Source organism: Octopus sinensis, linkage group LG16, assembly GCF_006345805.1.
Source record: "Octopus sinensis linkage group LG16, ASM634580v1, whole genome shotgun sequence".
Taxonomy (NCBI): Eukaryota; Metazoa; Mollusca; class Cephalopoda; order Octopoda; family Octopodidae; genus Octopus; species Octopus sinensis.
Genome location: NC_043012.1, coordinates 2,716,002 through 2,729,926, shown reverse-complemented (window position 1 = coordinate 2,729,926; position 13,925 = coordinate 2,716,002). Strand labels below are relative to the sequence as shown.

General features: G+C 36.4%; 1 protein-coding gene across 9 annotated transcripts in view; it reads right to left on the bottom strand.

Annotated features, from left to right (window-relative positions):
• Window positions 1–13,925, bottom strand: part of LOC115220265 (F-actin-monooxygenase MICAL3) — a 341,384-nt gene that overhangs the window by 19,251 nt on the left and 308,208 nt on the right. For 8 of the 9 annotated variants that reach the window (XR_005002402.1, XM_036509827.1, XM_036509829.1 and 5 more), the window contains 2 exons: window positions 8,914–8,958; window positions 43–139 (listed from right to left, as the gene is read on the bottom strand). Coding sequence is in view for 8 of the 9 variants with exons in the window: in XM_036509827.1 (XP_036365720.1) it covers window positions 43–139; window positions 8,914–8,958 (142 nt within the window). In the remaining variant the exon portion in view is untranslated. The remainder of the gene's footprint in view (window positions 1–42; window positions 140–8,913; window positions 8,959–13,925) is intronic. The other variant, XM_029790370.2, reaches the window with a different exon arrangement.

Here is a 13,925-nt window from a genome sequence, read left to right as displayed (position 1 = left end):
ATGTGATGACAATGACAGCAGAATGAAGTAAAAGACACTTACTGCACCATAAGTTCAGATTCATAACGAAGTAAAACGTTCTTCTCGTGTACAAGATTGAACCATTCCTGCATGAGTTCACCCTCGTTTCGACCAGCTTCTGTAGGAATAAAAGGGAGAGACAGATATAGACATAGGGAGAGAGAGGAAGAGAGAGAGAGAATGCCTAAAAAAATAGTTGAGAGAGAGAGAGAGACAAAAAGACAGACAGTGAGAGAGAGATGGAGATGAAGAAATGTTTAGAGCGAGGGTGAGAGATGTATGTCAATGGTTATAAATAGATTAATAGCAACATATACATGAGGTTTATAGACCCAAGTGAAGAGCATTCCTTCCTACGGTAATTAATGGAACTCAGTTAAAGGATCTTCACAGTGGACAAAATTAACAAAAGAAAACAACAAAAGAAAATATTTTTGATTATAAATTCATTAATTAATGATTTCTTTAAAGGTGTTGCCTTAATGAAATGGGGCTAAATATTTGGCCCATGGGATGCAATCCAAATCAGTACCTGCAATAGAATATGAACTCATGACCAATGCACCTATCAACCAGTGTGGTGGCCATTGGTTCTGTCACTTCTATAAAGTGATGATATGATAATATTCAGACACACATGTGACGATATTATTAAAAAAAAAAATGAGAAAAGAGAGAAACAGATTGGAGGTGGATAGAGTTAGAGGCAAATAAAAGCAGAGAAAGAGAGAGTGAGTTATATACATGAGAGAGAGAGAGTGAGATAGTGAGAGAAAGTTACATAGATAAGTGGAGAGAGAGAAAGTTATATGGATATGTGGAGAGAGAGATAGAAAGTGATTACACAGGTATATGAAGAGAGAGAGACAGAGAGTGAGAGAGAGAGAGAGTAAGAGACAGAGAGTGAGAGAGAGAGAGAGAGAGAAAGAGACAGAGTGAGAGAGAAAGAGACAGAGAGTGAGTTAGATAGATAGATATGTGGAGAGAGAGAGAGTAAGTTACATTGCTAAGTGGAGAGAAGGAGAGAGAGAGAGAGAGAGAGAAAGAGCAATACAGAGGGAGAAAGACACATGGGTAGGGGAGAGACAGAAGAGATGAAATGAAGGAGAATTCAATGCCTTTAGCATTCACACCAATTATATATATCCAGCTTAAATATTCCATCTGTTTACATTCAGGGTGGCCAGATCCAGCCTCTCACACCAAACCTTACTGTGTCATTCTAAAAATCAACAATCACATGATTGAAATCTTGAAGCTATGATTAATTCAAAACAGTGTGAATAAATAAGCTTTACGTTTGGCAGAACAATCCGAATGCTAAAGGGTTTAAACAGTATTTGATGGTGTAGCAGTAATTATTTATAACACAGACACGAGGCCACAAATTTTGGGAGTGGAGAACAGTCCAATTGCTCTGACTCCAATCAATGTACTTTATTTTGGAATTGGTATTTCATTTCATAAAGTCATACTAGTAATTAATAGGCCAAAAACCTTTTTGGACGTGCTATTATCATTATCATTATTATTATTATTATTATCAGTAGTGAGAGAGAATTAGACTTAGACATTTATTGAAAGGTGGGGAAAGAATCACCATCTTTTTTTTTTTTTTTTTTTTTTGCTTCATTTTTTCATTTTTTATTTGGTAAAACCTGATTCAGGTATTTAATTTATATATATATATATATATATATATATATATATATATATATCATCATCATCGTTTAGCGTCTGCTTTCCATGCTAGCATGGGTTGGACGGTTCAACGGGTCTGGGAAGTTAGAAGGCTGCACCAGGCCCAGTCTGATCTGGCAATGTTTCTACGGCTAGATGCCCTTCCTAACGTCAACCACTCCATGAGTGTAGTGGGTGCTTTTTAGGTGCCAGACGAGGCTGGCAAACAACCACGATCGGATGGTGCTTTTTACGTGCCACCGGCACGGGGGCCAGGCGAGACTGGCAAATATATATATATTATGTGTGTGTGTGTGTGTGTGCACGCATGTACAGTCAAGACAATTAAACATATGAGAAGTGCTGAAAAGTTCCTGGCTTTAAGGGTATCGAGAAAGGCCTGGTTGGAGGACCAACCTTCCAAATTCTTTTACAGAGCTTAGAAAAACTGAAGAACCACTGCAATAAGTGTGTGAATCAGAGAGAAGAATAGGCTGGATAAAATCAGAACTAACTGATCCTCCTGTGTTTTCTTTTAGCCCAAACCAGGAACTTTTCAGCACCCACCTCATACAAACTAATATTTCATACAGATCCGCCCTACTACTTGTGTATGTGTGATGACTGGGGCAAGGTTCTGACAATTAAACATACTAATAACCATTCTTTATCAAAAAGAAAGAACAATGTTGAACCATTGACTTCAGTGAGAGGCCAGCAGCATGTAACACAATTTCAACTATTATTTGAGAAAAATCACACACTATTATATTATATTATGTGTGTGTGTGTGTGTATATATATATATATATTTTTATAAAAGTTTTACTAACAAGAACATTTTTATTATTATTATTTTTTTTTTCTTATGTTTAGCTTTTGCTTTGTATTTGTACAAGTTGACTCCAAGTCTCACCCAGAGACCTTAGGAGACAACAAGTTAGAAGTTCAAGTTGGTGTTATGACTAGGGTGCCACATTTTTGGTTTTGCACAAGGTATTGTTCTAGAGAATGTCTGTCAAAACATATGAAAATTAGAAGTTTGTTTTAAAAGTAATTTGATTATAAGATGATAGTGTGATGTTAAGAGGTGACAGTAAAAGGTGTCAGCTATTATGTACATCTAAAAATACTTTTGACAATATTTACAGATTAAAATGTTTTGGGGCTTACATAGACAATATTTATTATTATTATTATTACCTCTGCCTTAATGAAGGTGGAGGTATTGTTTTCAGTTGCGTTTGTTTGTTTGTCCATGGACAAGATATCTCAAGAACTGCTGGATGGATTTGGATGAAATGTTCAGGGATGTTTGGCCCCATGACTGGCATGAACTGATTAGGTTTTGGGACTGATTGGGTACTGGAATATTTTTGGTTTTTTTTACTTAATTTCTGACAGCAGTCAGGTTCATTTTTAGTATTCTCATTTGCGAGAGCAGTCGAGTTTGTTTCAGGTATTCTCATTTTAAAAATCATTTCTGGCTAATCGTTGAGAGAACATTGATGTTGCCTTGGTAGAAGTTTGCGCTCTCTGAGCGCTATTATTATTTTCTTTCTTGTTAATAAAGCTTTCGCTTCATCACTGCATCAACATACAACTGTATTGCCATACTTATATCACCAAACCAATATATAACTGTAACACTAACCATTATGCCATCAATCCCCATTGCCAAGATGATGAGTGAATAACTACCTGCACCAAATCATTTTTAAGCTGGAATGGTATTATTTGAAGGTAGTAAGATGTGAACCCTTTAGCATTCAGATTGCTCTTTGAAATGCAATGCTTATGTATTTACATAATTCTGAATTTATCATGTTTATAGCCTCATGGCTTCAAGATTTCTATGATGTGATTGTTTATTTTTAAAGTGACATTGTAGGGTAGGTCTGATAGTCTGGATCTATCCAGGCTGAACATAAAACAAGTAGAATATTTTGGGGAGTTATCGCAGGTTTAAATGCTTTTTTTTTTTGCCTGCTATTCTATCAATTCTGCCAATTCTCTACCTTATAATAATACTACTACTACTACTACTACTAATAATAATAATAATAATGCTTCCTAGTGGAAGCACAAGGCCTCAAATTTTGGGGAAAAGATTAAGTCGATTACATCGACCCAAAAGTGCATAACTGGTACTTAATTTATCGACCCCAAAGCAATGAAAGGCAAAGTCAACCTCGGCAGAATTTGAACTCAGAATGTAAAGACAGATGAAATGTTGCTAAACATTTTATCTGGTATGCTAACGATTCTGCCAGGCGAAATGCTTAGTGGTATTTCATCCGTCTTTACGTTCTGAGTTCAAATTCTGCCAAAGTCGAATTTGCGTTTCATCCCTTGGGGTCGGTAAATTAAGTACCAGTTGTGTACTGGGGTCGATCTAATCGACTGGCTCCCACCTCCCTCAAAATTTCAGGCCTTGTGCCTGAAGTAGAAAAGAATAACTGTAATAATAACAATTCTTTCTATGAAAGGCACAAGGCTTGAAATTTTGCGGGAGGGCACTAGTCGTTTATATTGACCCCAGTGTTTCACTGGTATTTAATTTATTGACCCCAAAAGGATGAAAGGCATAGCCAACCTCGGTGGAATTTGAACTCAGAATGTAAGGACGAACAAAATACCACATTTTGTCTGACGTGCTAACGATTCTGCCAGCTTGCCGCCTTAATAATAATAATAATAATTTCTACAATAGGTATGAGGCCTGAAATTTTAGGGAGAGGGGCTTAATTGATTACATTGACCCCAGGACTTGGATAGTACTTTATTTCATCAACGCTGAAAGATGAAGGGCAAAGCTGACCCCAGCTGTATTCACACTCAGAACAAAGAGAGGCAGAAGAACTGCCACTGAGCATTTTGTCTGGTGCTCAAATGGTTCTGCCACTTTCCCCACCTTTACAATAACAACAACAACAAATGGTTATAGGCAAGTTCAGTCTTCATGTGTTAAGTGTTTCATTTAAGAAGAAATACAACATAACATTGATATTTTACAGAACAACAATGTCAATATGGAACAACTAAAACAGGGGTATCTGATAAAACAAACAACGGCAACAACAACAACAATGATGGCAACAACAGAAATGCTAACAACACGAAACAAGCGAGCAAAACAGAAATAAGGACCTCAACTGGTCGATAATCCCATCAGGACAACAACAACAAAAAAGGGGGGGGAAGAGAGGAGGGGACCTGTTTATGTATATGAATGATTAGAATGGTGTAGAGTGAAACTGATTGAGGAATTTCACTGTAACAATTCACTGGAACCAACAACAACAACAACAAGAGTTCAAAGGGTCCAGAACTGCCCAGTTATGTACCACAACCACAAATATGAGAAGAAACAAACAGAAAGATTGAGACTATTAACAAAACACACGAAGGAAGTGGGTATTGATGATTAATTTATGTGATTATTAATTATTTCTTTATTTACATATTTTTTTGAAATTAAATGATTATGCCAAAAAAAAAAAAAAAAAAAGAAATTAGTAGAAAGCAGATATTTGGAACTAGGTACAAATTGTGCAAAAGGGCTGAGGTAACCCTGTATTATTTGCAAAATTCATTTAATGTCTACAGCACAGTGCTAAAGTTGTAAAAGCCAAAATATTGAAGTCTTTTTCATAAAGATCATTAAGTTTGTTTAATGTATTACAACACACACACACACACACAATCACTTCTCAATTTGCTGATGTATACAGTGGATACAAAGACCAACTGAACACACACATATATACACACACACGAATGCACACACATATATATACACGCACACATCTATATATACACATACATACATTTATAAAACAGACACATATATAAATATATTTGCAAATAGTAAGGGATTACTCCAAACATTTACTGGTTGCTCTCAGGTGTATATATATATATAATATATATATATATATATATATATATATATATATATATAAGAATGAAAGGCAATGCTACACCAATTAGTAATAATCCTTATTATAATTGCTGTTGACATATATAAATATATAGAATATTTACCTTACATAAACTTACACATTTCTAGCATAAGAGTGCATTGAACACCAAGTCTTACCACAAAATCAACACACCACACAAACGTCTTTCATACGTCATTGTATGATGAACCCTGACACATCATCAGTAATGTTTGCTGGGGTTATTGGGTGTTTTTGGTGACAGCCTCACCTAAGTGACTCAGCCAAGGTGAATCAAGTCCCAACTTGTGTCCAGTTAGCATCCCCCACTTCCAAGGTCCATACCTCCTGATCTACAGTCACCTGGTGGCAAACCCCTGCTACTGCCATTAGCCAACTACACATTCACACACCCATATATATACATATATATATGCGGCCAGGCTGGAGCACCACCTTAAAAGGTTTTTTAGTCAAAGAAATCGACCCCAGGACTTATTCTTTGTAAGCCTTGTACTTATTCTATTGGTCACTTTTGCCAAATCATCAAGTTACAGGGATGTAAACAAACCAACATCAGTTGTTAAGCGATGGTGGGGAACAAACACACACACATAACTACATATATATATAAACACACACATATGTATATATATATACGACAGGCTTCTTTCAATTTCCATCTACCAAATCCACTCTCAAGGCTTTGATCAGCCTGAGGTTATAGTAGAAAACACCCACCCAAGGTGCTATGCAGTGGGACTGAACCCAGAAACATGTGGTTGGGAAGCAAGCTTCTTACCAACAGCCACGCCTGCGTCTATATATACATTTATATATATATATATATTATATATATATATATATATATATATATGTATATAAAAAAAACAAAAATCATGAGTTGCTATCCACATGAAAAACAAAAATTAAGTCAGTTTTAACATTCTGAATATAGGGGAACATCGAATACCATTGTTTATTGTTGTTTTTCGATGCTGGCATGGGTTGGACTGTTTGACAAGGGCTGACCAACTGGAGAGCTGTTCAGGCTCCAACTGTCTGTTCTGGTATGACCCCTTTGGCTGGATGCCCTAGGCTTCTTTCAGTTTCCATCTACCAAATTCACTGAGAAGGCTTTGTTTGACCTGGGGTAAGAAGCAGAAGGCACTTGCCCAAGGTGTCATGCAGTGGGACTGAACATGGACCCACATGGTGAGGAAGCAAGCTTCTTAACCGAACAGACATGCCTTATATTGGTTTTGCCTCATCACGTAATTATTTCAAGTTAATTTTTTAACACTTCCTATATCTTTTACTTGTCTCAGACATTTGACTCTGGCCATGCTGGAGCACTGCCTTTAGTCGTGCAAATCGACCCCAGGACTTATTCTTTGTAAGCCTAGTAATTATTCTATCAGTCCCTTTTGCCAAACTGCTAAGTTACGGGGATGTAAACACACCAGCATCGGTTGTCAAGCGATGTTGGGGGACAAACACAGACACACAAAAATACACACACACACACATATATACAACGGGCTTCTTTCAGTTTCCGTCTACCAAATCCACTCACAAGGCTTTGGTCGGCCCGAGGTTATAGTAGAAGGCACTTGCCCAAGGTGCCATGCAGTGGGACTGAACCCTAAACCATGTGGTTGGTAAGCAAGCTACTTACCACACAGCCACTCCTATGCCTATATTAAATATGCGAATGCTAATCATAAATAATAAACCAAATTGAATCTAAATTGGCTTATCTGCCTCTCTCTCTTCCTCCATCCCTTCCAAACATGCACACACACACACACACACAACACACACACACACACATGCATGTACACGTGCATCATTTATCTCACAATAAATTATTCTGGCTGTTCCAGAACAAAATCTGATAAACTTTTGAAGAAGAAATGTTTTCATGATTCATGAATCAGTTAATTACTCGATGTGCAGAAACTGCTATTGTCATTGGACAAGATGACGTGGAACAGCATGAAACATGACCAAATAAGGTCAAAGCTTAAGCTGACTAAGATATGAGGAAATGTCAGAGTGTCACAGTACTCTCTCTCTCTCCTTTGTGAGTGTATACACACACCTTTACTTGATTCAAGTCATTGCACTGCAGCCATGCTGGAGCACCTTCTTATAGGGTCAGTCAAACAAATTGATCGCAATACTTATTCTACTAGTCTCTTTACGGATTGTTTATTACCAGGTTACAGGGACGTAAACAAACTAACACCAGCTCTGAAGTAGTGGTGATGATGGTTGTGGGACAAACATTAACACAAAAACATAGAGACAAAACATATATACACATACATGCATACATACCTACATACATACACACATATCTACATACATACACACAAACACACATTTATACATGCCAAGCTTCCACACAGCTTCCATATACCACATTCACTCAGAAAGCATTGGTAAGCCTGAGACTGTGGTAGACAACATGCCCAAGGTGCTATGCAGTGGGACTGAACCTGAAACCATGTGGTTCTTAACCACACAGCCATGCCTATGTTTAATATGAAATTTCTGTTCCTTCTAAAATGGAAACAATCAAACAATGGGAATAATTTCTTCTTAGACATGGATAGAAAGCTTAAGATTTCTTTTAAGATGTGACATTCTTGCTTTCCCCCAAAAATGTAAGAAATACCAACAATCATAATAGGAACAAAAAATGACAACATCAACACAAATTTAAATAAATAGCCAATTTTTCAATAATACAACATCAAATGTTGGTGGTCAAATACGATGTCCATGTTTAAGAATGCAAACAAAACCAAGGCAGGCAACTGCGTAAAGGATAAGGCAAGAATGTAGTTGTTGCTGAGACAAAGGGTGTCTTTCACAATGGTCAAAGAATGGATACTAATGACAATGGAGATACGACAGTGAAATGAAAAACAACAACAGGGAATAAGTTCATGAAGAAAAGGAAAATGACAAAAGAAAATGGTTAAGACAGAAATAAACTGGCAGTGACAATGATGAAACAAGGATTGAAATACTTTGCGACACAGAGTAAATGTATGTATGTATATATATATATATATATATACACACACACACACACACACAAATATATATGTATATATCCATATACTAATATGAATATACACACACATGCATATATATATATGTATGTGCATGTGTGTACATATATATATATATATACATATATATGGTGTTGAAGAGGTCAAAATCTGTGTCTGGCAGACAATAAAAAATATCTTACTTTGTTGTCCTTTGAGAAGGGTTGAAATCTGGTTGATTCCTCTTCCTGAAATATAAGGTAGACCACCCAATATTGCAGACATAGGGTCTCAAATATGCATTTGAAATAATATCAAATATTAAGTGAGAACACTTTTAGCATGGTTTCTTTGAAATCCACTTTCTTAACATCCGCCCCCCCCCCACTCCCATCGCTATTACAAGAACAACCATTGCTTCTAAACAACAACAACAACAACAGCAATAACTTAATATGTTAAAGGAAATATCAAACAATAATAATAATAAAACAAAGATGTTTCCATGAGAACAAGTTAGAAAAACAATTTCAAATTTATCGTCTTTGTAACAGTTTTTTTCTTTTTGTTTTTACCATAAGACACACACACACACACACACACACACACACACACACACACACACACACACACACACACACACACACACACACACTCACATTTAGAATCTTTAAACAAGGGAATTTGAGAAATTTTTTTTTTAAATCAGACATTTAAAAATGTCTGTTTTAATAATATTTAGGAAGCAAAATAAAATTTTATATATTTTCTCCAAATGAATTTAATTCTGAACTCATATAATGAAATTTAGTGTCAGACAAGATTCTTCTGCCAGGGTAATAACAATAATAATAATAATAATAATAATAATAATAATAATAATAGAGTGGGTAGAGGGAAGCATATACAATAATTCTTCTGAACTCATATAATGAAATTTAGTGTCAGACAAGATTCTTCTGCAGGTTAAATACAAATAATCATTATAATAATAATAATAAATAATAATAATAAATATAAGTGGGTTAGAGGGAAGCATAATACATAATTCATCATAGGTTTACATGTAAGAAATTATATTTGGGACACACACATATACTTATCATATATATACACACACACACACACACATACATACATATATACATACATATGCACACACACACACACATATGCAAACAGAGGGAGTGAGAGAGAATGGGGAAGGAAAGAGAGGAAACAATAAATCAAATAAAGAAAACGCTATTTGGCATGAAGTGAAATGAATATTAAAAATACAATATATTTAATCATCTCTGTAAACTAATCAGATTAAACAAATTTCAAGTTGTTTCAATAAAAAATAAGAATTAAAATTAAATCAATTAAAAGGGAAATTTAACATCACAAACTCAATATTTTTATCTGTAAATAACATTTGTATTGTTGAGCCATTTTGGAGCTTTGGAAGCTAACTACATGGTTAGGGCCACCAGAGAACAAAACTGCCAAATCACTGTTGCCTTTTAACCATTTTAACTATTATTTTTGTTATTTTTTGGTGTCATTTCTTTGAAACAAAGATTCTAACTGTTTTTAAGAGATAGGGTTCACAGAGAAAATATTTCACATTTTGATGTCCCTAACCAATGATAATTGTTCTTATCTCATGTGTATGGTGTGTGAGTGTGTGTTTGTGTGTGTGATGGGAGAGTGAGTAATGACAGCCAGATGCTGAAGTATGTTTCTTTAAAGTATTGTTTGATATTTATTTTACTTCATGCAACCTACTAGCAGATTCTACTTTATGGACCTAGTAGCAGATTTTCCCAATTACATATCTGAGATTGTGCAAGAGAGAATCAGGGACAAGTGGGTGGTTACATTTAAGGCTTCTAAGGTCAACCTAATATCTTTCCTGAAATTATCCCTATTTTGATTGATAGGACTTTTTTTTAAAGCATTTCCTTGTCTGGATAGGATTTCAATTAACACCTTATTTGCAATAAGTCTTCTACATTACAACTGCTGCCAGGTTGGCAGCTAGAATCGTATGTTCAGTGTACTATTCAGAAAAACTCCTAACACTTGAAACCCTATTGTATCCCTACAAGTTCTGTGCCCGGTTTTGTCCCCAAATGTGTTATTGCACATTATTTGCATTGGTTACAGAAAATATGTTCTGTCCACTTTTTGGTAGAATGCATTATCTGGCTGATGATGAGAGCATTACATCATTCCAATCACACTATCATCAGCAAGGTGTTTTTACCCTTATGTTTTGTACAACTATTTCTATGAAATGTGTTCCATTCCTTGGTTCATGTGTCCAAGAATTTTCTATCAGATGTAGGTTTACCTAATTTAGCAAATCATGACTACTTCCTAAATATCTCACAGACACAATCTAAGTTTCTTGCACAAAGCTTTATTCCCCCACCCACACCAAAACAGCAGAATTTCAAAAAAAAAAACAAACACAGTCCCCGACCCTCTCTCCTTTCATGGTTTTCCATGCACAAAATGATTTTTGAGCTCTTTAAATTCAGGTTAGCAGTACCTTGCTTCAGATTGGTGCTTTTATTTGAACATTTTTATCAGTTCTCTTACCACCATCTCATTTTATTTATTTCTTTAGTTTCATCTTCCCTATTTTTTATTGCTACCAATTCTTTTTATTATCATCTCTTACATATCCCAAAGTAATTGCCGACCTAACTAAAAAGAAACAATCTAACAGGAAATTTAAATCTGCCTACTGATTCAGTGTATCCTGATTATAATGGAAATAAGTACAATATATACAGAGATATATATATATGTTGTAAAGTGGGTTCCTCCCACTAGTGTGATGAGTGACTGCCGTTGTACTGTAGTTGCTGCTTTATGCTAGTAGACACAATAGTTACTAGTTATTGGATACTGTTGTATCTCTTTGTACTGGAATGGTAATACACTAACTGCTTCTGTCTCACTATCGCTGATAGCTCCACAAGACAGTGACTACAACTGTCAACTCACAATTCTTTGACTCTCAACCCTCTCTTGACGACTGACTAATGGCCTATTCATAATGGTTGGTTCCTACCACTTTTTACCAGGAGGGGGTATACAGTTTCACTATACACAATATATATATATATATATATATATATATATATATATACACACACATACCATGTGATCAACCAGACTATTGTATGTTGTTACACATCACTGGTCACAATGCATTGTTTCAGCTTTCAAATGATGCCACCCTGCTGGCTAGGTGAGTAGGCCAACAATCCCCCTGATCAGAAGGCTATTCCACTGCAGGGTTGCCCAGTTACAGCTGAATGGACTGGAGCAATGCAAAATGAAGAGTTTTGCTCAAGAACACAATGCATCACTTAGTTTGGGAATTGAACTGACAATGTAGCAATTGTGAGTACAACAACCTAACCACTAGGCCATGCATTTTCATATATGTCAATTCAATTCAATTCAATTTTTATTGGCTCAAAAAGCAAAAGCAAGGCCATGTAGGGGGACAGAGAGTTATGTACAGGGAGGGTGGTCATACAAAGTGTTCAGGCCATTTCTGGTCAAGAGAGACTTTGAACCATGTATGTATACATAGTTATGTAACCAACATAAAATGATAGGTTAATTCACACTACACTTCCAACTTTTCATCTCACCATCTTTCAAACCAGCCACTAAGTAATTCATACCTCACACTATCCCTCTTACACTCATCTCTCTTACACTCATCTCTCTTACACTCATCTCTCTTACACTCATCTCTCTTACTCATCTCTCTTACTCATCTCTCTTACACTCATCTCTCTTACTCATCTCTCTTACATTCATCTCTCTTTTGGCCTTCGTCCCTCACAACTAACACACTTTACTCTCTACATTTTCATTCACTCCCTCAATATACTGTTTTATTATAATGGAGCTATGCAGGATATATCAGGATATATAGGCGCAAGAGTGGCTGTGTGGTAAGTAGCTTGTCTACCAACCATATGGTTCCGGGTTCAGTCCCACTGCGTGGCACCTTGGGCAAGTGTCTTCTACTATAGCCTCGGGCCGACCAAAGCCTTGTGAGTGGATTTGGTAGACGGAAACTGAAAGAAGCCCGTCGTATATATGTATATATATATGCGTGTGTGTGTTTGTGTGTGTCTGTTTGTCCCCTAGTGTTTATGTCCCCGTTACTTAGCGGTTCGGCAAAAGAGACCAATAGAATAAGTACTGGGCTTACAAAAGAATAAGTCCCGGAGTCGAGTTGCTCGATTAAAGGCGGTGCTCCAGCATGGCCGCAGTCAAATGACTGAAACAAGTAAAAGAGTAAAGAGAGAGTCATCCTTTTACATCTGTTTTCCATGCTAGCATGGGTTGGACAAGTCGACTGGATCTGATGAGCCACAGGGCTGCCTCATGCTCCAGGTCAGCTTTGGCATCGTTTCAATGGCTGGATGCCCTTCCTAAACTGCAACCACTTTACAGCATGAATTGGAGACCTTTTTGTGTTACTGGCATTAGTGGAGTTGCCCCCCACCACATACACATACACTCACACACACAGTGGAAATTCTCTATTAAGTTAAATTTATTGAAAGACTTATATTTCTATAGATTTATGTTATCAGTAAATATACTTGAAGATGAACTACGTTGTTCAAAGAACACATGTGACCAGTTTAGACACTCAGGAGTAGATATTACTATATTTATAATTAATATTTTAATGAATTCCTCAGTAAATAACATTTATTATTGATTTTAGAATTTTTCAGTGAGATAGACTTTAATATTTTTATGGTTTAGTGAAAAGAAAGGGTAGCACCTATATTTTGTATGAACTCTGAAACTAGTGAGAGGAAAATAGAAAGTGAAAAACCTGATCCAAATCTAACAGCTTAGACTCTGTTACAGACACTTAAGGGATAAGTGAAGGCACACAGGGGATAGATAGATGGAGGTACTCAAACGGTAGGTGGAGGTACTCAAGAGATTGATGGAGGCACTCAAAGGGTAAGCAGAGACACTCAAAGGATAAGTGGAGCTACTCAAGGGATAGCTGCAGGTACTCAAACAGTAGGTGGAAGTACTCAAGGGATTGATGGAGGAACTCAAAGGATAAGTGGAGACAATCAAGGGTACTCAAAGGATTGATGGAGGCACTCAAAGGCTAAGCGGAGGCACTAAAAGGATAAGTGGAGGTGCTCAAGAGATCGACGGAGGC